Source organism: Ursus arctos, unplaced genomic scaffold (genome assembly GCF_023065955.2).
Source record: "Ursus arctos isolate Adak ecotype North America unplaced genomic scaffold, UrsArc2.0 scaffold_18, whole genome shotgun sequence".
Classification (NCBI taxonomy): domain Eukaryota; kingdom Metazoa; phylum Chordata; class Mammalia; order Carnivora; family Ursidae; genus Ursus; species Ursus arctos.
The window spans coordinates 48,644,189-48,669,375 of NW_026622852.1; the positions used below are offsets into that span (position 1 = coordinate 48,644,189).

At 40.1% G+C, this 25,187-nt stretch overlaps 2 protein-coding genes across 2 annotated transcripts; both read right to left on the reverse strand.

Moving 5' to 3' along the window:
- Positions 1-1,111: 1,111 nt before the first annotated feature.
- On the reverse strand, positions 1,112-2,056 carry LOC113266263 (olfactory receptor 1L8-like). The gene has a single exon (XM_026513729.3). It carries the CDS (start codon positions 2,054-2,056, stop codon positions 1,112-1,114), a length of 945 nt encoding a protein of 314 aa, XP_026369514.3.
- An 18,926-nt stretch (positions 2,057-20,982) lies between these two features.
- On the reverse strand, positions 20,983-21,939 carry LOC113266607 (olfactory receptor 1L8-like). The gene has a single exon (XM_026514341.4). It carries the CDS (start codon positions 21,937-21,939, stop codon positions 20,983-20,985), a length of 957 nt encoding a protein of 318 aa, XP_026370126.3.
- Positions 21,940-25,187: the final 3,248 nt, after the last annotated feature.

Sequence of the window (25,187 nt, forward strand, 5' to 3'; positions counted from 1 at the left end):
TGAAATAAGTCAAGCAGAGAAAGACAATTATCATATAGTTTCTCTCATCTATGGAACATAAGAACTAGGATGATCGGTAGGGGAAGAAAGGGATAAAGAAAGGGGGAGTAATCAGAAGGGGGAATGAAGCATGAGAGAATATGGACTCTGAGAAACAAACTGAGGGCTTCAGAGGGGAGTGGGGTGGGGGAATGGGATAGGCTGGTGATGGGTAGTAAGGAGGGCACATATTGCATGCTGCACTGGGTGTTATACGCAACTAATGAATCATGGAACTTTACATCAAAAACCAGGGATGTACTGTATGGTGACTAACATAATATAATAAAAAATTATTATTATAATAGAAAAAAAGAAAAAGAAAGAAACATAAGAGTAAAAGCAAGAACTTAATTTTTAAAAAAGATTTTATTTATTAATTTGACAGAGACAGACAGCCAGCGAGAGAGGGAACACAAGCAGGGGGAGTGGGAGAGGAAGAAGCAGGCTCCTAGTGGAGGAGCCTGATGTGGGGCTCGATCCCAGTATGCTGGGATCACGCCCTGAGCCGAAGGCAGACGCTTAACGACTGCGCCACCCAGGCACCCCGCAAGAACTTAATTTTTAAGCAAGAAAAGGTTTTATGAAAGAAAAAAATAAGGAAGTATAAAAATCCTCACAATGAGAAAAGTAGCTAAAATGTAATTCTTCTCCTCCCCTACCCCCTATCCCTCCATTCCTTTTCCCTTAAAATGTTTGCAAAGATATTAAACAGCTGTAAATTAGGTGACTGTTTTCAGCATTATACTGAAATTTGGAGGGTTTTGTAGGGTAAGTCTTAATAAAAGGAGAGCATTTGTTCATGATATATATGTTGGAAAATGATTAGTTTAAAGTAGTATTTGGAGGATGAGAACACGATGACTCTTTGAGGAAAAATGGAGGAATAATGAGGAAAAGTATGATGATTTCAGCCGAAGCATGGACAATTGGTAGCTGACATCAATGAATGTGAGCGCCCACAACACCCTTGTCTCACAAGGGTTACAAAAACTAACCTCCAACAGTTCCGTTTTCACCAAGACCTAGTAGGGGCCAGATTTAAGTGGACCAGATTCTACTTGTGGGTGTGTCAAGAGGGTGCTGCCTGGGACTTCCTCCTGCCCATCAGCTTCCTCAGACCCTGTTTCAGGTCTTTGTTTCTCAGACTGTAGATAAAAGGGTTTAGCATGGAGGTAAGAACTGTGTAGACAAGTGTTGCTTTGTGGTCTTTGGCAGTGTAGGTGGACAGGGGCTGTAAATAGACATAGAAGATGCTTCCATAAAAGAGTGTTACAACAGTGAGGTGAGAGCCACAGGTGGAGAAGGCTTTGCGTTTCCCAGCGGCTGAGGGGATCCTGAGAACTGCAATGAGGATTCGTAGATAAGAGAAAGTAATGCACAGAAAGGGAGTCACCAAAACAACAGAACCTTCTGACATTATCACGATTTCATTGACAAAAGTGGGGGAGCATGACAATTTCATCAGCGGACTGAGGTCGCAGAGGAAGTGATGGATAACATTGTTGTCACAGAAGATGAGGCGATTCAGTAGCAGTGTGTGTAGGAGTGAGTGGAGGTGAGGAAGTGAGCAGGAAAAGGCCACCAGCAGGACACAGCAGTGGTGGTTCATGGTGGTGACATAGTGGAAGGGGTCACAGATGGCCACGTAGCGGTCAAAGGCCATGACTGCCAGAAGGCAACTGTCAGTGTTGCCCAGAGCATAAATGAAATACATCTGTGTCAGACACCCAGCATAGGAGATGGTCTTCTCTGACAGGAAGTTCACTAGCATTCTGGGGACAACGGTTGTTGTAAAGCAAATGTCAGTGAAGGACAGGAAACTCAAGAAGAAATACATGGGGGTCTGGAGCTGGGGGTCAGAGTGGATGGCCAGGATGATGAGTAGGTTCCCTATTATGGTGACTAGGTACATGGTGAGGAAGAGGATAAAGAGTGGCTTCTGGTCTTCAGGCCGGGAGGAGAGTCCCATGAGGATGAACTCAGAGATGCTGCTGGTTTGGTTGACTCTTGCCATTGACTTGGGTCTGGTTATATACACAGTGTTTGGTTATTTATCTTACTCCAAGTCCACAACCCAGCAAGTCTTTGTTTTCTCTGGTCACAATTAGCTGCTATTCAGGGACAGCTTGACAATCTCCCTTGATGTTGCCCTCCCTTCCCAAATCCATGGCATCACAAGGTCTTATAGTGAAGGCTGGAGGGACAGAAGAAGAGTTTTCCTTTAGAAACCATCAAGGATGACCTCACTGATTCCAGTTCACTAGTCTTATTCTGTGAAAGCACTGTTCCCTCGCTGGAGATTTAGCAATAAAAACAGGCAGATCCATGTATTGTGTAGCTCAGGTTCTAGGTGGGAAGACAGATCATCAACAAACAACATCAAGCAGTGCATAAGGAATGGAGATGGTTGGGGGATGAGTTTGCCAAAATAACCAATGAGGAAAATCTAAGGGGAATGTTGAACCCATTTCAACAAAGTGGGCTTTTTCTCCTGAGGACAGTCTGTGCAATCTCCCCTTTTCTGTTAATTATTTCTCCTTTCTTTAATATTTTGTCCTAAATCAGTATATGATGGGCATCCATTGTTGAGTATTCAGCTCATGCTTTATAATCCACCAGTCATATGTGTATGCAAAAATACTTATGAGAACACATTAATTTTTTTATATTAAGTGTTGATATACATATGCTTTTTTTCAGTCTTACCCAATTACCTGGTGACTGACACCAAAGTGGCCTCCATTTTCTTGCTACTACAAAAAACTCTGTGATGAGAGATCTTATATAAGCAAAGTGTTTTCAATCAACTTTTTACAGTCAGCATATCCACTGATACCTCATTAATGGACATATTACATACAGATTTTCAAATGGTCTGAGATATTGGTTATTCATATATTTCTACTTAACATACTTAAATCACCAACATGTTTGAAATAATTTCTTTAGAAGCACCATATTCAATGAAGCATGAGAGACTATGGACTCTGAGAAACAAACTGAGGGCTTCAGAGGGGAGGGGGGTGGGGGAATGGGATAGGCTGGTGATGGGTAGTAAGGAGGGCACATATTACATGGTGCACTGGGTGTTATATGCAACTAATGAATCATGGAACTTTACATCAAAAACCAGGGATGTACTGTATGGTGACTAACATAATATAATAAAAAATATTATTATAAAAAAAATGAAGAACAAAAAAAAATAGAAGCACCATATTTTTTCACACATTTTCAATGATCTTTTTACATTGGAATTTTCATGAATTAAATATTGTTATTCTAATATGTTAATTCATTTAACACTGAATAGTAACATATTAATTAAACAATTAAATGCAGTAATTACATTAACAGTTAAATGATGTCATGTGCATAACAGTGATTATGGTAAATAACACTTTATTGCATATTTGGAGGTTGCTAAGAAAGCAAATTGTAAAAGAATGCTTACATTTTATTTTATTTATTTTATTTTATTTTATTTTATTTTTCTTTTAGAGAGAGAGAGCGAGCGCGCACGTTTGGATAGAGAGTGTGAGCAGGGGAGGGGCAGAGGCAGAAGAAGAGAAAAAATCTTAAGCAGGTTCTATCCTTAGTGTGGAGCCTGAAATGGGGCTCAATCCCATGACCCTGAGATCTTGACCTGAGCCAGAATCAAGAGTCAGACGCTTAACCAACTGAGCTGCCCATGTGCCCTGACTCAAGAGAAACTCTTCATCGTCATCATCTCAGTGTCACCTTCCCTTATCTGCTATTACTGGTTGTCCTCAAAATCAATTAATTCACATCTTTAAAATATACTCATCACTGCCAAGTTGTCAGAATAATATGATTTTGCAAGATCTTACAGAAGAAATCTTAGTTTAGCAGTGAATTATTTGAGTGAACCAGTAGTTAAAGTTAATAACTACAAACAATATTACTGAAACTTTACTCCCTGTCAAGCTTGTGCTAAGTACCTCACAAATCCCATGATGAGGGACGATGAGGCATGTGTTCTTATTAGGAGCCTGAGGCTTAGAGGTGAAGTGGTTTGCTCAAGGTCACCAAGGAAGTGAATAGCAATCAGGATTTGAACCCCACTCTGAATCACTCTGAAACCCATGCTCTTAACCCTTAGGCTACACCTCCTCATGTTTTGGTGTGTACATTGTGTGTCACAATCACACAGGCAAAATGACGGTGGTCATTTCCTACATGACCTCCCCTTCTATCCCCCTTTACTGACAAGCTTTCTTCTCCCATATTCAGAGTCTATCCTTGTAGTGGCTAGGGAGGTGCCTATCTCTGTGTTATACAGATGGAGGATATGAAGTTTTGAACATCCATGATTAACTGGCCAAAATCAGGTGGAAAAAACTGGCCACACATGGCTGGGGCATGTCTGTCACATGGAGTTGTGGTCAGTGCTGGGCAGTGTCCTGGACTCAAGGCAAAAGATGGGGTTTGATTTGTCCTCTGTCACTTGCTCATAAGCTGATTCCTGATGTTTTATGAGTAGCAAGTGAGATACCACGTCCGCAAAACAATTTGTCAAACACAGGTCAATAATAAATAAGGAGCCATTTGTGAAAAGGCTGCTTGTGGAAATAAGAAATTAGTGGAGATTTGGGTTAATTGATGAGGTTGGGTCATCCAGGTCATAGGTGTGAGGGTCACCTATTCGGATGACTAGGAAAAAGAAGGTTTTGAGAGTGAGAACCAGGAAGAACAGTCTTCAAAGCACAAGGTGAGTGGGTAAGACCAGGAATACAATAGTTTTCTTTCCTTTGTTTCCTTTCTTTGAAAACTGATGGCGTTCTTCTTCCACCAAATTCCACAGTGTAGACTGCCTAGAGGTCAAACTGGATGGACTGAAAACTAAAAGCCAGATGGAGGTTTTAGTTGGACCCTATGACTGCTTAATCTATGAAATATTTGAAACTCTCAGGGAGGAAAGATTAAGTGCTAGAGGTTGGAGGAGCCAAGCAGGTGGTTAGTTTACTGAATCTCACCTCCAGATCCAGGTGCTCTTCTTTCTTTCCCACTGTCTCCAGAAGCTTGTCTGCACCACACCTGCTACTCAGCTACCAGTCTGCTTCTCAGCCAAGCACAGCCCCCTCATTTGTCTCCCACAACGTTCTTCACTGATGAACAAAGAGAGGAACAGGAAAGGCAGGGGAACTAATATGGTACTTGGAAAGAATAGCACGTTTCTCCTCACTGGCCTCCAACCGCTCATGTCTGGTCCCCAGCATGCTGCTGCTTTCCCAGCTCCCCATATCAGAAGGCAGAGATGCCCTGACTCAAGGGACAAGGACCCTCTTGATTGTGAAACCCCAGGCAGTGTCTCCTGAGTCTGAGCTCTGCTCTGCTGGCCTCTGGGGTCCTTGTTAGGCTGAGGAAGTTGTGGAGTGATGACCTCTCAAGGGAGCTGGTCCTGTGATCTCTCTAAGCAGAGTAAGCAGACTGGGAATCACACCTAGCAGGGCTGACTCCATGGGACAAGGGACCCCCAAGGCTTCCTGTTTCAGTGTTGGGACTCATCCCAGAGCTTCTTAACCTCAGTGCAACCACCTTTAGGTGTAAGGTTAGCTTGTGTATTTGAGACTTTTCTAATTTTTTGGGAAAGGCTTGGAGTGCTATGTACTTCCCTCTTAGGACTGCCTTTGCTGCATCCCAGAGGTTTTGAATAGTTGTGTTTCACTTCCATTTGTTTCCATGAAATTTTTTTAGTTCTTTAATTTCATAGTAGACCCATACATTCTTTAGTAGGATGCTCTTTAACCTCCAAGTGTTTGAGTTCCTTCCAAATTTCCTCTTGTGATTGAGTTCAAGTTTCAAAGCATTGAGGTCTGAAAATACGCAGGGAATAATCCCAATCTTTTTGTACCAGTTGAGACCTGATTTGTGACCCAGTGTGTGATCTATTCTGGAGAATGTTCCATGTGCACTCGAGAAGAATGTGTATTCTGTTGTTTAGGATGGAAGGCTCTACGTATATCTGTGAAGTCCATCTGGTTCAATGTGTCATTCAAAGCCCTTTTTTCATTTTTGTTCTTCTCCTTAGATGATCTGTCCATTGCTGTGAGTGAGGTGTTAACGTCCCCTACTATTATTGTATTATTATCAATGTGTTTAATTTTGTTATTAATTGGTTTATATAATTGGCTGCTCCCATGTAAGGAGCATAAATACTTACAATTGTTAGATCTTCTTTTTAAAATTATTATTATGTTCAGTTAGCCAACATACAGTACCTCATTAGTTTTTGATGCACAAGCTAATCTTACACCAAAGGACCTGGTGAAAGAACAGCAAATAAAGCTTAAACCAAGCAGAAGAAGAGAAATAATAAAGATTAGATCAGAAATTAATGAAATAGAAATAAGAAAAACAGTAGAACAGATCAACTAGAAGCTGGTTCTTTGAAAGAATTAATAAGATCAATAAACCCCTGGCCAGACTTATCCAAAGGAAAAGGGAAAGGACCTAAATCAATAAAATCATGAATGAAAGGGGAAAGATCAGGGCTTCCAGTTCCAAGATGGTGGAGGAGCAGGAGACATAAAGTTAGTCTCCTCCCAGGAATTCAGCTAGAGAGCTACCAAACCATTCTGAATACCTATTAATGCAACTGGAGAATGAAGAAAAGAGTAGCAGAAACTCTATGAATAGAAAAGCGACCACTTTCTGCAAGGAGGAGAGAAAAGATGGCAGAGGAGTAGGAGACCCCTTTCTCAGCTGGTCCCCTGAGTTGAGCTGGATATGTACCAGACCATCCTGAACATCCACAGAATCAGCCTGAGACACAGGAAGATACATCTGGATCTCTACAAACGAACATCTCCAGCGCTAAATATTGAGGTACGAAGCGGGGAGCTGTAAATCTGCACAGAGATGTCAGAATATAAACGGAAGGGGGAGGGAGTTGATGCACTCGAGCACCGGGAAGCAGTAGCTACTTGTGCTGGGGAGAAGGCCGGACTCATGGACCAGCACCCGCGAGAGAACAGACTGAGACTGTGAGCCTGGGAACGCGCGTGTGACCAGACTGAAAACCAGAGCTCTGGAGAGCTCACTGGAACCGGACTAAAACCGGAGCTCTGGAGCGCTCACTGGAACCGGACTGACACTGGGAGCTCGGGAGTGTGTGCAGGACCTGGACCGGTGCACCGGAGTGCGCGCGAACCACACTGAAACAGGGAGCTCGGGAGCGCACCCGGGAACCGGGGACAGCTGGCGGGGTTAGAAGCACAAAGGACAGAGACGTGCCGACCCTGGAAGTGAGGGCTGGGACGCCGGCTGTGGGGTGCGCAACCCAGGACGCTGCAAGGTTTTTAGCAGCACCAACAGAAACAGAGTTAAAGAGGCCATTAGAGCTCAGTGGAGGGTGGACTGTGATCCCTCTGATCTGAGACAGAGGCTGGAATTGGCCACTGCTGCTCTGACTCTCAGAAGAGGCACAGACTGCCAGGGAAAGCCACCAGAGAACAAAGGCCCAGGAATACCAGCTCACATTGTGCCCATCCGCATCCCCCCTCGCAGGGGATGGGGAGACTCTACCCAAACAGGGTTGCCTGAGTATCAGCGCGGCAGGCCCCTCCCCCAGAAGGCAGGCTGAAAAATTAAGAAGCCCACATCCCTAAGGTCCCTATAAAATGAGTGCACACTGCCTGGGTCCTGGTCAGTAATTTGGGTTCTGGGCAACCCCGCAACCTCCCCTCATCAGAATGATGAGGAGGAGAAATCACCGCCAACAAAGAAAAGATAAGAGTCTGTGGCCTCTGCCACAGAACTGATGGATATGGATATAACCAAATTGTCAGAAATCGAGTTCAGAGTAACAATGGTCAAGATGATGTGTAGGCTTGAAAAAACTATTAACAAAAATATTAACAAGAATATAGAATCTCTGAGGGTGGAAATGAGAGCGAATCTGGCAAAATTAAAAATGCTATGAATCAAATGCAGTCAAAACTAGATGCTCTGACAGCCAAGGTAAATGAGGCAGAAGAACGAATTAGTGAATTGGAGGATGGGATGGTAGAAGAGAAAGTTAAAACAGAAACTTGACTCATAAAAATCCAATCTCAAGAATGTAGATTACGGGAGATTACTGACTCAATGAAACGTTCCAATGTCAGAATCATTGGCATCCCTTAGCGGGTGGAGAAAGAGAGAGGTCTAGAAGAGATATTTGAACAAGTAGTAGCTGAGAACTTCCCTAATCTGGCAAAGGAAACAAGCATTCATGTCCAAGAGGCAGAGAGGACCCCTCCAAAGGTCAATGACCACAGACCTAGCCAAGTCACGTCATAGTGCATTTTGCAAATATTAGATCCAAGGATACAGTCTTGAAAGCAGCCAAGGGGGAGAAAATCCTTACGTACAGAGGGAAAAATATCAGAATAACATCAGACCTGTCTACAGAGACCTGGCAGGCTAGGAAGGGTTGGCAGGGTATTTTCAAAGCTCTATCTGAGAAAAACATGCAGCCAAGGATCCTTTATCCAGCAAGGCTGTCATTCAGAATTGATGGAGAGATAAGGACCTTCCAGGATTGGCAGAAACTGACCGAATTCATAACCACCAAACCAGTCCCACATGAGATATTAAGGGGGGGTTCTATAAAAGTAAAAAGCCCTCAAGAGTGATACGGAACAGAAATTTACAATCTATAGAAACAAAGACTACACAGGCAACATGACATCATTAAAATCATCTCTCAATAATCACTCTCAATGTGAATGGCCTAAATACCCCATAAATGCCACAGAGTTGCAGATTGGATAAAAAGACATGAACCATCCATTTTCTGTCTACAAGAGACTCATTTTGAACCTAAAGATACATCCAGACTGAAAGTGAAGGAATGGAAAATCATTTTTCATGCCAATGGACCTCAAAAGAAAGCTGGGGTAGCAATTATCATATCAGACCGTTTAGATTTTAAACTAAAGACTGTTGTTAGAGATACAGAAGGACACTATATTATTCTTAAAGGATGTATCCAACAAGTGGATATGACAATTATAAATATCTATGCCCCCAACAAGGGAGCACCTAGATACACAAGCCAACTCTTAACCAGAATAAAGAGACATATAGATAGTAAAACATTAATGGTAGGGGACCTCAACACTCCACTCTCAGCAATAGACAGATCACCTAAGCAGAAAATCAACAATGAAACAAGGGCTTTGAATGACATACTGGAACAGATGGACCTCATAGACATATATAGAACACTACACCCCAGAACAACAGAATACTCATTCTTTTTGAATGCACATGGAACGTTCTCCAGAATAGACCAAATACTGGGTCACAAAGCAGGTCTCAACTGATACCAAAAGGCTGAGATTATTCCTTGCATATTCTCAGACCACAATGCTTTCAAACTGGAACTTAATCACAAGGAAAAATTTGGAAGAAACTCAAACACTTGGAAACTAAGAACCATCCTGCTCAAGAATGATTGGGTAAACCAGGAAATTAAAAATCAGTTTAAACAATTTCTGGAGACCAATGAGAATGAAAACATATTGGTCCAAAACCTATGGGACACTGCAAAGGCGGTCCTAAGGGGAAAACACATAGCCATCCAAGCCTCACTCAAAAGAAAAGAAAAATCTAAAATGCAGTTTTTATATTCTCACCTCAAGAAGCTGGAGCTAGAACAGAAGAACAGGCCTAACCCACACACGAGAAGACAGGTGATCAAGATTAGAACACAGATCAATGAATTAGAAACCAGGAGCACAGTAGTGCAGATCAACAGAACTAGAAGCTGGTTCTTTGAAAGATTAAATAAGATCGATAAGCCACTGGCCAGACTTAGTCAAAAGAATAGAGAAAGGACCCAAATTAATAGAATTATGAATGAAAGGGGAGAGATCACAACCAACACCAATGAAATAGGAAGGATCATTAGAAACTTTTATCAACAGCTTTATGCCAATAAATTAAACAACCTGGAAGAAATGGATGCCTTCCTGGAAACCTATAAACTACCAAGACTGAAACAGGAAGAAACTGATTTTTTAAACAGACTGATTAATTATGAAGAGATTGAAGCAGTGATCAAAAACCTCCCAAAAAACAAGAGTCCAGGGCCTGACGGATTCCCTCGGGAATTCTACCAAACATTCAAAGAAGAAATAATACGTATTCTCCTAAAGCTATTTCAAAAAATAGAAACAGAAGGAAAGCTACCAAACTCATTCTATGAGGCCAATATTACCTTGATCCCCAAACCAGGCAAAGACCCCATCAAAAAGGAGAATTACAGACCGATTTCCCTAATGAATATGGACGCCAAAATCCTCAACAAGATACTTGCTAATAGAATCCAACAGTACATTAAAAGGATTATCCATCACGATCAAGTGGGATTCATACCTGGGATGCAAGCGTGGTTCAATATTCGCAAATCAATCAGCGTGATAGATCATATCAACAGGAAAAGAGTCAAGAACCATATGATCCTCTCAATTGATGCAGAAAAAGCATTTGACAAAATACAGCATCCTTTCATGATTAACACCCTTCAGAGTGTAGGGATGGATGGTACATTCCTCAATTTCATAAAAACCATCTATGAAAAGCCTACAGCGAATATCATTCTCAATGGGGGAAAAGTGTAAAGCCTTTCCCTTAAGATCAGGAACACAACAAGGATGCCCACTCTCGCCATTGTTATTCAACATAGTACTAGAAGTCCTTGCAACAGCAATCAGATAGCAAAAAGGGATAAAAAGTATCCGAATTGGCAAAGAAGAAGTCAAACTGTCTCTCTTTGCAGATGACATGATACTCTATATGGAAAACCCAAAAGAATCCACCCCCAAACTACTAGAAATTATAGACCAATTCAGTAATGTTGCGGGATACAAAATCAATTGCTCAGAAATCAGTTGCATTTCTATACCCGAACAATGAGACTGAAGAAAGAGAAATTAGGGAACCCATTCCATTTACAATAGCACCCAAAATCATACGTTCTCTCAGAATTAACCTGAAATGTAAAGGATCTATATTCTAGAAACTAGAAATCACTCTTGAGAGACACTGAAGACACAAAAAGATGGAAAAATATTCCATGCTCATGGATTGGAAGAATAAACATAGTTAAATGTCTATGCTACCCAGAGCAATCTACACTTTCAATGCCATCCCAATCAAAATACCAATGACATTTTTCAAAGAACTGGAACAAACAGCCCTTAAATTTGTATGGAACCAGAAAAGGTCCCGAATCACCAAGGAATTGTTGAAAAGGAAAAACAAAGCTGGGGGCATCACGTTACCAGATTTCAAGTTGTACTACAAAGCTGTGATCACAAAGACAGCATGGTACTGCGACAAAAACAGACACATAGACCAATGGAACAGAATAGAGAACCCAGAAATGGACCCTCGGCTCTTTGGGCAACTAATCTTTGACAAAGCAGGAAAAAACATCCAGGGGAAAAAAGACAGTCTCTTCAATAAATGGTGCTGGGAAAATTGGACAGCTATATGCAAAAGAATGAAACTTGACCACTCTCTCACTCCATACACAAAGATAAACTCCAAATGGATGAAAGACCTTGATGTGAGACAGGAATCCATCAAAATCCTAGAGGAGAGCATAGGCAGCAACCTCTACGACATCGGCCACAGCAACCTTTTTCATGACACATCTCCAAAGGCAAGAGAAACAAAAGATAAAATGAATGTGTGGGACTTCATCAAGTAAAAAGCTTCTGCACAGCCAAGGAAACAGTCAAAAAAACTAAAAGGCAGCTCACGGAATGGGAGAAGATATTTGCAAATGACACTACAGATAAAAGACTGGTATCCAAGATCTACAAAGAACTTCTCAAACTCAGTACACGGGAAACAAATAATCAAATAATAAAATGGGCAGAAGATATGAACAGACGCTTTTTCAACGAAGACATACAAATGGCTAACAGACACGTGAAAAAATGTTCAAAGTCATTAGCCATCAGGAAAATTCAAATCAAAACCACCTTGAGATGCCACCTTACACCAATTACAATGGTAAAAATTACAAGGCAGGAAACAACAAATGTTGGAGAGGATGTGGAGAAAGGGGATCCCTCTTACATTGTTGGTGGGAATGCAAGTTGGTACAGCACTTTGGAAAACAGTGTAGGGTCCCTTAAAAAGTTAAAAATTGAGCTCCCCTATGATCCAGCAATTGCATTTCTGGGTATCTATCTCAAAGATACAGACGTAGTGAAGAGAAGGGCCACATGCACCCCAATGTTCATAGCAGCATTGTCCACAATAACTAAATCGTGGAAGGAGCTGAGATGCCCTTCAACAGATGACTGGATTAAGAAGATGTGGTCCATATATACAATGGAATATTACTCAGCCATCAGAAAGAACGATTACCCAACATTTGAAGCAACATGGATGGGACTGGAGGAGATAATGCTAAGCGTAATAAGTCAAGCAGAGAAAGACAATTATCATATGGTTTCACTCATTTATGGAACCTAAGAAATAGGAAGATCGGTAGAAGAAGGAAGGGAAGAATGAAGGGGTTAAACAGAAGGGGGAATGAACCATAAGAGACTATGGACTCTGGGAAAGAAACTGAGGGCTTCAGAGGGGAAGGGGTGGGGAATTGGGATAGGCCGGTGATGGGTATTAAGGAGGGCACATATTGCATGGTGCACTGGGCGTTATGTACAAACAATGAATCATGGAGCATTGCATCAAAAACTGGGGATGTACTGTATTTTGGCTAATATAACAAAATAAAAATTATAAAAAAAAGAAAGGAGAGAGATCATGACTAACACAAAGGAAATAGAAACAATTTTTAGAAATTATTATCAGTAACTATATGCCAACAAAGTAAGCAATCTGGAAGAAATGGATGCATTCCTGGGAACTTAGAAACTACCAAAACTGAAACAGGAAGAAAGTGACAATCTGAATAAACCAATGACCAGTAATGAAATTGAAGCAGTAATCAAAAACCTCCCAAAAAACAAGAGTCCAGGGCCAGATGGCTTCCCAGGGGAATTCTACCAAACATTTAAAGAAGAAATCATACCTATTCTACCACAGGTGTCTCAAAAATTGGAAATGGAAGGAAAACTTCCAAACTCATTCTATGAGGCCAGCATTATCCTGATTCCTATACTAGAGAAAGACCCCATCAAAATGAGAATTACAGACCAATATCCTTGATAAACATGGATGCCAAAATACTCAACGACATCCTAGCCAATAGCATCCAACAGTACAGTAAAAGGATTATTCACCACCACCATGTGGGATTTCTTAATTTAACCACCAAGGGTGGTTCAACATCCAGAAATCAATCAATGCAATACAGCACATTAATTAAAGAAAAGACAAGAACCATCTGATCCTCTCAATTGATGCAGAAAAAGCATTTGACAAAATACAGCATCCTTTCCTGATTAAAACTCTTCGAATATTAGATCTTCTTATTGGATAGAACCTTTAAGTAAGATATAGTGTCCCTCTTCATCCCTTATTACAGTCTTTGGCTTAAAATCTAATTTTTTGATATAAGGATTGCCACCACAGCCTTCTTTTGATGTCCATTAGCATGGTAAATGGTTCTCCACCCCCTCACTTTCAATCTGGAGGTGTCTTTGGGTCTAAAATGAGTCTGTCGTAAACAGCGTATGGATGGGTCTTGCTTTTTTATCCAATCTGATACCCTGTATCTTTTGATTGGAGCATTTAGCCCATTTACATTCAGAGTAATTATTGAAATATATGAATTTAGTGCCATTGTATTTCCTGTAAAGTCACTGTTTCTGTATATTTTCTCTGTTTATTTTTGGTTTATGTTACTTTTGGGCTCTGTCTTCGCTTACAGGATCCCCTTCAAAATTTCATGCAGGGCTGGTTTAGTGATGAAGAATTCTTTTAGTTTCTATTTGTCCTGGAAGCTCCTTATCTCACCTTCCATTCTGAATGACAGCCTTCCTGGATAAAGTCTTCTTGGCTGCATGTTTTTCTCATTTAGTACCCTGAGTATATCATGTCAGCCCTTTCTGGACCACCAGTTCTCTGTGGCTAGGCCTGCTGCTAGTCTAAGATTTCTACCCTTGTATGTTAAGGACCTCTTGTCTCAAGCTGCTTTCAGGATTTTCTCTTTATCTCTGAAATTTGCAAGCTTCACTATTATATGTCGGGGTGTTGATCTATTTTTATTGATTTTGAGGGGGGTTCTCTGTACCCCCTGGACTTGAATGCCTATTTCCTTCCCCAGATTAGGGAAGTTTTCAGCTATTTCCTCAAATATACATTCTGTCCCTCTCTCTCCTTCTTCTTCTTCTGGGAACCCAATTGTTCTAATATTGTTTCATTTATGGTATTGCTGATTTCTCAAAGCCTCCCCTCATGATCCATTAGTCATTTTTCTCTCTTTTCCTCAGCTTCCTTGCTTTCCATCATTTTGTCTACTATGTCACTGACTCTCTCTGCCTCATTTACCCTAGCAGTTAGAGCATCCATTTTAGAAGGCATCTCAGTTAAAGCATTTTTAATTTTGGCCTGATTAGATTTAGTTCTTTTATTTCTGCACTAAGGGATTCTCTAATGTCTTTTATGCTTTTTTTCAAGCCCAGCTAGTATCTTTATAATCTTATTCTGAATTCTAGTTCTGACATCTTACTTATATCCATATCAATTAAGTCTATGGCAGAGATTACCTCTGGTTCTTTCTTTTGTTGTGAAATTCTCCTTCAAGTCATTTTGTCCAGAGAAGAATAGATGAACAAGAGAATAAAATCAAAAATATCAATCACGACTCTAGTGAAATACACACTAGACAAATCTGATGAGATCAGAAACCAAAAAAGAAAAAAAAAGTGAAAAAAGAGAGAATATAATCTCACAGGTGGACAAAACGGGATCACACACTTTGTCCTGGGTGTATTTTGGTCTGTTTGTTAGAAGACACTAGATCCCAAAATGTAATTAAAGAAAAACATATATACATATATATATGTATAAACTGAATACAGTGAGAGGCGCCTGGGTGGCTCAGTCTTGTTAAGCATCTGCCTTCGGCTCAGGGTGTGATCCCAGAGTGCTGGGATCGAGCCCCACATCCAGCTCCCTGCTCCACTGGGATCCTGCTTCTTCCTCTCCCACTCCCCCTGCTTGTGTTCCCTCTCTCGCTAGCTGTCTCTCTCTGTGTGTCAAATAAATAAATAAAACCTTAAAAAATACAGTGAAAGGCATCCAAAAATGAAGAATATATCTATAAAATGTAAATGTAAAAATAAAAACTAAAAAGATTTAAAAAAGAATTGATCAAATAAGTAGTTGAAAAGTAAAAAAAAGAAAAAAATGAAAAAGAAAAATTTAGGGGTGCCTGGGTGGCACAACGGTTAAGTGTCTGCCTTCAGCTCAGGGTGTGATCCCAGCGTTCTGGGATCGAGCCCCACATCAGGCTCCTCCGCTGGGAGCCTGCTTCTTCCTCTCCCATTCCCCCCTGCCTATGTTCCCTCTCTCACTGGCTGTCTCTCTCTCTGTCAAATAAATAAATAAAATCTTAAAAAAAAAAAAGAAAAATTTAAACTTAAAGACTAAAGAATCATGAGAAAAAAACCCTTGAATTCTATATACTATTTTCCCCTAGTGCAGGTTTTTTCAGTTCTGTGTGATCCTTAAACTTGGTATTCGACTGATGTTCCTGCCGGCCTTCTGAGAGGGGCCTATTGCACTGATTCTCAAGTGTCTTTGCCCAAGCAGAGTTGTATCACCCCTTGCCAGGGGACCAGGCTCAGTATAAGCTGCTTCTGGTTGCTAAATGTGGCTTTTGTGCCCTGAAGGCTTTTCGTGCCCCTTTAAAGGATGAAAATAAATAAATAAATTACTTAATTAATTTTAAAAAATGGTGGTGCCCCATTCTCCAGCCCTGGAACTGAAAGATCCAGGTCCCTACTCTTCAGGACCTCCTCAAGGAAAGACAGTCAATCACTTTTGTGTGCACCAAACTCTGCAGGCTCCTGTGGTACACACCCGTGTGGATCCTCCCTGGGGAAGGAGAGAGGTCTCACCACAGTTCTGCTGCTTGCTGGGCCCCTGTTCTTGGAGCGATTGCCAGATCATGAACGCACCTGTGCTGCTCCTCCTAGGGAAGGAGGGGGGGGTCTCACAGCAGTTGTCACTTGCTGGGCCCATGCTTGGAGAGTGGTTGCCCAATTGTGCCATGGTTTGTGGTCTATAGCAACACCAACTGAGAGCCCACTCCCAGGCTCACTGATTGTAGCCAGCTTCCCCTCTCCAATGCTTAGGAACGCTGCCCTTAGAGACCCCAGTTCTTTCTGTGACTGCAGGGATCCCAAGACCACACTGTCCTACCTAGAATTCAGCTCTGCATCACCACCTGAGCACCTTGTAGGCAGGGACATCCGGAGCACACTTCTAAAAGTTCCAATTTTGAGCTCCACTGCTAAATCACCTTCCAGTAGCCGTCTTACAGAGGCTTCCTCCCCCTATGGTTTATCTTCCAATGTATCCCCTCAGATTCACAACTCCGCACCTCCTACCTTGCAAAAAGTGGTCCCTTTTCTATTTGTAGAATTGCAGCAATTCTTTTCTTAGATCTCAGGTTGAATTCACAGGTGTTCAGAATGATTTGATAGATATCTAGCTAAATTCAAGGGACCAGATGAAACAAGGGTCCCCTACTCTTCTGCCATCTTCCCTCCTCTCTGATATTTGACTTCTGTATTGTAATTTTTGTCTATTTGGTGGGTATGCAGTGGGTTCCCATTATGATTTAATTTGAATGAAACTCAGTATATTTTAATGTAATCACATTTGGTCGCTTTGATTTCCTTTTGTGTGTATGTGTGTGTATGTATATGTGAAAAGTTTATTTACTTCCTTTTCATAGTTTCCCCCCTCACTTCTTTTTCCTTATTGATTTCCAGGGACCTTTATATATTCTTCATTTGAGTGTTTTGTTTGTTTTATGAATTTCAAATATCTTTTATCTTTTTACTCTATAATATCTTTTGACAGACAGACATCAGTATTTAATTTTAACACAGTCCAATTTGCTATTCTTTTCTTTTATGGTTAGTTCTTTCTATGTCTTGTTTAAGAATTACTTTTCTACTTGAAGGAGACAAAGATATTCTTCTAATTCTTTTATATAAAGATAGAGTTTTTGGTTTTCATATGCAAGTTTAGAATTCATCAGGGGTTAATTTTTCCATATGGTGTTGGTAGGGATCCAAATAATTTTTCTGTGTGGCTTCTCAAATACCTTAGCTCCATTTATGAAAAGATACTATCCTGTGCCTCATTCATAAATCAAGTGTATACCAGTCTGTGGATATGTTTTGGGGCTCTCTACCCATGGCATTTGTCTTGTTTGTTTAGTCCTTCAGCAATATCCATATAGTTTTAGTTACCATAGGTCCATAGGGGGTCTTGATATCTGGTTGCTAGTGATTCTCAAAGCCCTGTTTCTAAATCAGCACATAAGCATTACCTGGGGACTTGTTAGAAATGCAAATCATTGGACCTCACCCAAACTTATTCAAGGGACATGGTCAGAGGTCTATGGCCATGCCCATTCTCGGAAAAAAATGATCACATTTTCTCTTCCAAGGCCAAAGTGTTGATAGTAATAAAAGGCAAATATAGATTGAAGGTGAGATGCTTCAGACATGGACTGTCTCCTCTTTATCTGCTTCTCCAAAATAAGAATTAGGACATTGAATGGAGGGTCTGTTTGGTGATCTGACGTCCTTTATATCAATGCTTTCCTACCACGACATAATATTATTACTTTTTAAAAAAGATTTTATTTATTTATTTATTTATTTTAGAGAGAGACAGAGAGGGAGAGAGAGAGAGAGAGCAGGGGGAGGAGGAGAGGGTGAGAGAATCCCCAGCAGACTCCATGCTGAGTATGGAGCCAGATATGGGGCTTGATTCCAGGACCCTGAGATCATGACCTGAACCAAAATGAAGAGTTGGACAATTAACCGACTGCACCACTCAGGTGCTCCAACATGATATTATATCTATTTAAACAAAAGTCAATGATATGAACAACAGAGCAATAGATTATATTACATTTTACTTAGTGATTAGTTCTACAAAAAATATATGTCCCATATGATAATTGTCTTTCTCTGCGTGACTTATCATATGGTTTCTCTCATCTATGGAACACAAGAACTACGAAGATCGGTAGGAGAAGAAAGGGATAAAGAAAGGGGGGGTAATCAGAAGGGGGAATGAAGGGGCGCCTGGGTGGCACAGCGGTTAGGCATCTGCCTTCGGCTCAGGGCGTGATCCCGGCGTTATGGGATCGAGCCCCGCATCAGGCTCCTCTGCTATGAGCCTGCTTCTTCCTCTCCCACTCCCCCTGCTTGTGTTCCCTCTCTCGCTGGCTGTCTCTGTGTTAAATAAATAAATAAAATCTTAAAAAAAAAAAAGAAGGGGGAATGAAGCATGAGAGACTATGGACTCAGAAACAAACTGAGGGCTTCAGAGGGCGGGGGGGGTGGGGGAATGGGATAGGCTGGTGATGGGTAGTAAGGAGGGCACGTATTGCATGGTGCACTGGGTGTTATACGCAACTAATGAATCATGGAACTTTACATCAAAAACCAGGGACGTACTGTATGGTGACTAACATAATATAATAAAAAATATTATTATAAAAAATTATTATTAAAAAAATAAAAATAAAATAAAAGAATACCAGGTAAATGCAAATTAAAAAAATATATGTCCCATTTAAAAAATTTTTATTATGTTAGTCACCATACAGTACATCATTAGTTTTTGATGTAGTGTTCCATCATTCATTGTTTGCGTATAACACCCAGTGCCCCATGCAATATGTGCCCTCCTTAATAACCATCACTGGGCTAGCCCATTCCCCTCCCCCCTCCCCTCTGAAGCCCTCAGTTTGTTTCCCAGAGTCCATAGTCTCTCGTGGCTCATTCCCCTTTCTGTTCCCCCCCTTCATTTTCCCCTTCCTTCTCCTACTGATCTACCTGCTATTCCTTATGTTCCACAAATGAGTGAAACCATATGGTAATTGTCTTTCTCTGCTTGACTTATATGTCCCATTTTAACAAATTCAAATATTCCAGATATGTAGAAGCTAAAAAGCAAACATTATCTCCTTTTCTATTCCATGTCATCTCCTAGAATTAACCATTTTCAATGGGAAATTTCTTTACTGAATATATAATATCGCTTAATCATTATATACACACATTTACAATACAGATTTATTATTAAGTATTTTATCATCATTAATTAATAGATTTATTCTTCTTAAAAAATAGTTGTATTTTTTTTTTTTGGTTATGTTCAGTTAGCCACCATATACTACATCTTTAGTTTTTGATGTAGTGTTCAATGATTCATTAGTTGCATATAACACCCAGGTTTATTCTTTTTTTTTTTTTTTTGCTTTATTTTATTTTTTTTATATATATATGATTTTTTATTATTCTTAAGTATTTTATTTTGCAACTTGCTCTTTATTCATAATGGCTTCTCAGGGCAGTGACAGAGATATACCTCATTATTTATAATGACCACATATTATTTATTTCTATGGAAAAATTGAACCATCATTTATCTATTCTCCTACTGATGGGCATTTAGCTTGTTTCTAATTTTTCACTATTACAATGCTGTAATCAACAAGTGTCTGTGTACATGGAGTTTCATAATTTGATATACTATTACTTTAGGGCGCGAGTCCTAGAAGTACAAACATGGAGATAAGGAGTGACCAGAAATTTTCAAACATTCGGCTTCTCACATAAGGCCATGTTAGTTTTCTCTGGGGGGAGGTTTTAATTAAAATTCAGGTTCACAGGCTCTTTGTGAGACCTGCTGAGTAATATCTCTGGAAATGATAAAGAATAGTAAGTGGGAAAAATATTAAGATAGAAAATACAGCAGAGACTAAAATCTCTGAGAGAGTAATAGAGAATAGAGAATGAAAACAAAAGTAAACAGAATCAAGTCCTTGCCTGTAGCACTAGATGACTCTACATCCCAGAGCCTCTCTGTGGTTCTGGACGCTCCTAGTTATAGCTGCCTTCAACATTCATATATGGGCTTTAAGTCTCTCTTCAAAAGATACTGATAGTAATTCTAAGTACCTACAATAAATCTTTCCCTGGGAAGCAGACAGACTTCAGAGTGGTAGGGATGGTAGAAATCAAGGGGTCTCTAAGGGGAATTGAAGCTAAGAGAGGGCAGAAGGGGAGTGACTGCCTGTGAAGGACAAACACCAGATGACCAGGGTAAGGACCCAGAGGAAGCTCCAGCCCTTCCACACTGGTCTGTTCATAGGTTCAGTTGTGTGTTGAACTTTTAAGTCACTTAGCTAATCAGGGCTAAGAGTTGGGCTTGTGTTCACTACAGAGCCCAGAATACCCTGCTGTCAGTGATAGATAAGAAGGAAGAGGCATGATTCCTGTATAAACTGACAGGCCAGACACAGTCTTTGCTTTGGTGGGAGTTTCAAATTTAGGAAACTCTCAATCTCTTTATCTCTGTTTCTCCTTCTCTTTCTAAATTACTGTAACGACTTTCAAAAAGCTAGCAAAACTGATTACAAAAGTTCATTAAAGTAGGAGGGATACTGAGGAAATCAAAGTCATTGAAAAGATATGAATTAGTTCCACAAATTTTTGTGGAAAACAGAGGTTTCAACAGCACTTGGGGTAATGAAAAAGATGTGGTTTCCTGGAGAAGAGAAGAGAGAGGTAGATATGTGAAAATTGGAACCCAGGAACTTGGTTGACCTGGAGCCAATTACTGAATCATAATAGTCTCAGTGGTTGATGGCTGCAACTGTAAAGACATGGATACAGCCCAACATCCATGACAGATATGATTATATCTGCTGACCAGCAGAAACAGGGTCCAGAGGAGCAGAGACCCTCATGAACATGATCCCAGAGGTTCTGGCTTGGACTTTCTCCTGGCCATCAGCTTCCTCAGGCCCTTTTCCATGTCTTTGTTTCTCAGACTGTAGATAAAAGGGTTTAGCAAGGAGGACAAAACTGTGTAGGCAAGTGTTGCCACACGATCTCTAACAGTGTAGGTGGACAAGGGCTGTAAATAGACATAAAAGATACTTCCATAAAAGAGTGTTACCACAGTGAGGTGAGACCCACAGGTGGAGAAGGCTTTGCGTTTCCCAGCAGTTGAGGGGATCTTAAGAACTGTGATGAAAATTCGCATGTAAGAGAAAGTAATGCACAGAAAGGGGGTCACCAAAACAACAGAACCTTCTGACATTATCATGATTTCATTGACAAAAGTGGAAGAGCAGGACAATTTGAGCAGAGGGTTGATGTCACAGAAGAAATGATGGATAACATTGGAGTCACAGAAAGTGAGATGATTCAGTAGCAGTGTGTGTAGGAGTGAGTGCAAGTGAGGAAGTGAGCAGGAAAAGGCCACCAGCAGGACACAGCGGCGGTGATTCATGGTGGTGACATAGTGGAAGGGGTCACAGATGGCCACGTAGCGGTCAAAGGCCATGACCACCAGAAGGCAGCTGTCAGTGTTAGCCAGAGCATAAATGAAATACATCTGTGTCAGACACCCAGCATAGGAGATGGTCTTCTCTGACAGGAAGTTCACTAGCATCCTGGGGATAATTGTTGTTGTAAAGCAAATGTCAGTGAAGGACAGGAAACTCAAGAAGAAATACATGGGGGTCTGGAGCTGGGGGTCAGAGTGGATGGCCAGGATGATGAGTAGGTTCCCTATGATGGTGACCAAATACACGGTGAGGAAGAGGATAAAGAGTGGCTTCTGGTCCTCAGGCCGGGAGGAGAGTCCCAGGAGGATAAACTCGGAGACACTACTGGTTTGGTTGACTTCTTCCATGGTCACAGAGCCAACTAAACAGAGAAGATTTTATCATTTAACACACACACACACACACACACACACACACACACACACACACACACACTTCTTTCATAACTGTAATCACAAACAAACCAATAAGTATGTTTCTACCTACCTTTACTTTCCACCCATAAAGCTTTCCTTTCCTTTCCACCCATTAGCTACCATGTGGACAACTTGTCAGATTTGTGATCATTGATGCTGCCTTCCCCTTTCAGCTTGCTGACTTCACATGCTTCTGGTGTTGGTAGCATGGACTTCCAGAAGAAGAATTTTCCTTTAGAAACAGAGTTTAACTAATTCAGCTTAATATTAAATCTTAAAAATAATTGTTTATTGAGTACCTATTTTGTGAAAAATACTCTCTGGGAGTAGGGACACCACTGTGAAAAAAGGCAGAGACAAGCCTGGCATGGAGGAGCTATCCCTATGTATCTATGCATCTATCATCTATCTATCTATCTATCTATCTATCTATCTATCTATCTATCATCTATCTATCTATTATCTATCTATCTATCTATCTATCTATCTATCTATCTATCTATCATCTATCTATACCTATCTATATCTATCTATCTATCTATCATCATCATCATCTATTTCTATCTATCTATCTATCTATCTATCTATCTATCTATCTATCTATCATCTATCTATCATCATCAGATACTTCTACCTTCTATAAAGAAAAATAAACCATATAAGAGTATAGAGACTGACAAAGGTAAGGTTGGGAATTTATTTTAGATTAGATGGTTTCATTTATCTCTCTGTAAATCAAAACAAATTTTCAGTACATCATGCTAAGCTTTATCTTTGAACCTCCTTGCCAAAAAAGGGGATTTAATGAAATACTCAACAAGGAAATCAGAGGAATAATGAACCCAGGTCAACAAAATTTTATTGTCATACTTGGCTTATCTTTAGAGGTACTTATTTAGAAGCTCACATTCCTTAGTGAATGTCAACTTATCAGTATCAGTCCATATAAACCCTGTCTTAAATTTACTTTTTACCTATTTTTCCTCTGGTTTCCTAAATCAGATCATGTTCCCACACTTTGGATATCGAATCATTAAGCAAGCATATGTCCTTCCATGCCAGCAACCATTTGTTTATTTAGTTATGTATATATTGTTGAAAAATATATATTATTGCTTTTTTAGGTATGTTTTTCTTCCATTTACTTCAATAATTACTTCGTAATACTGTGGCATATATCTCATTCTGGTTTTTTCTCTCTATATATAACTTTTTGATATCTATCAGTGTTCTGGTTCTTTTCTTCTGACTCTTTCCATCGTATGCATGTGGCTCGCTTGACTTACTATGTTTCCCTAAATGTCCTCTAAGTCTGCTACCATGAACAACATAGATTCAGATATCCTCATGCCTACAAAGTGTTTTAAATTATTCATCCAGACATTGAGAACGGGCAACTTAGATTTTAATAGCAGTCCAAATAATGGCTATTTATTATTCATTTGTTCATACAACAATTAAATGCCTAGTTTCCAGATGGTTAATATCAGGCAAGTAATTAAATATCTTTAAATTTCAGTGTTTTATCTGTGATTAGCTATACTAATACTTTTCCCATAATATTTTTTGAGGTTTTCATGTTATTATGTGCTTAAAGTACTTAGAATGGTTCCAGGGACAGAGTAAATATTTGATACCACTGTATTCTCTTCCCCTCACCACTGTTGGTGCCAATGACTTTTTTCCCAACTAGGTATTTGTACATGTTCTCAAAAGTAATGAATCTGAATAGTAAAATAACCCTAGCCCACACACTTTAATGCTCTAATGGTCAAACTGATCTTAATGTGAATTTACAAAGCTTTTTTAGAAGGTGTATTTGTCCATGCTTTGAATAATCTGAGAGTGAATCAATAATTAAGCTCTTATCTCATACAGGTGGAAATTTGTTTAATCCTCCCTGTAAACTTATGAGAAATAAACTATTATTATTCCCCTTTTATCTGATGAGGAAACAGATACAAAGAGTAACAATAATTTGCTAAACTCACACATCAAGTAAATGGCAGAAACAGATTTCAAACTCAGGACTATGATGATTTCAAGATTTAACCACTATGTGTCTTTTTATATTTCTGTAAAACTATAAAATGTATCTGAAACAATTATGCACAGGATTTATTTCCAACTTGATCATTTTCTATTTTAACACACACACATGTCCCACAATTTTTTCCTTAAATGTTTTCTGTCCCACATTAAAAACAGACCTTTGCTACTACAATGGGAAATCTATTTTTTTGTGTGTTGAACAGATTGCAGAATTTGAAAATTCTAATATACATGATTGACTGGCAACAAAAAGGGGGAATTTGGTCTTGGGTGCCTGGTGCCTTATGTGTGTATTGAGTCGAGGGTCTGGTAGAAAGTGCACTGGACTTGGAAGCACAAAGTGGAAGTGGGTACTTGACCTCTATCTCCTGTGCACTGAGTGATTTTAGGTATTCTAAAGAGCTAATGAAACATACCATATAAGTGCTTCTTGTAAAATATACATTAGCAAAAATAAGTTATTTGTGAAGGGGATGCCTGGGGAGCATGAGATGGAGATTTAAAGTGATCAAGTCAGGTTGGCTACCCCTGTGTATCATCTGGGTTGAGTACCTGGCAAAAATGGAAGGAAGTTTTGGAAGTGAGAATCTAAGGGAATCATTCTAAAAGTCTGGGATGTGTCAGGGGAGGGGACTCTGTGTGTGTGTGTGTGTGTGTGTGTGTGTGTGTGTGTGTGTGTGTGTGTGTATCTTTTCCACTAAACCCCCCTTATCCACTTATTGAGAATCTGTTTCCTCAAAACCATGGGATAATGATATACACTGGCCCAGAGGTCAAAGAGGGTGGTCATAAAATACAAAGCAAGACTTAAATGATAGGCTGAACTCTGATATATTGCACCCATACAATTTTTGGAGACAAAACGAGGCTGAAATAAGTACCCAGGTGAGATGGATGGTCCGGTGGGCAGCCAGTGTGCTAGTGTTCACTTTCTATATCCAGATATCTTCTCACCTTTCCCAGTAAAAAAAAAATCTTTTCTCTCTCCTGAACCACTTTTAAATTGGTTACATTTACCTATCAGTCAAAGCTGACCTTTTGACTTTCTAGCCTGCGATGAGCAAGAGGGGTTGGGAAGAAGGAAGAAAAAGCAGATAGATTGCTCTGGGTTCCAGAGGGAAATAGTA

What these genes read in the sequence shown, in the direction of transcription:
- LOC113266263 (XM_026513729.3), bottom strand. Translation starts at nt 2,056, where the DNA reads ATGGCAAGAGTCAACCAAACCAGCAGCATCTCTGAGTTCATCCTCATG.
- LOC113266607 (XM_026514341.4), bottom strand. Translation starts at nt 21,939, where the DNA reads ATGGAAGAAGTCAACCAAACCAGTAGTGTCTCCGAGTTTATCCTCCTG.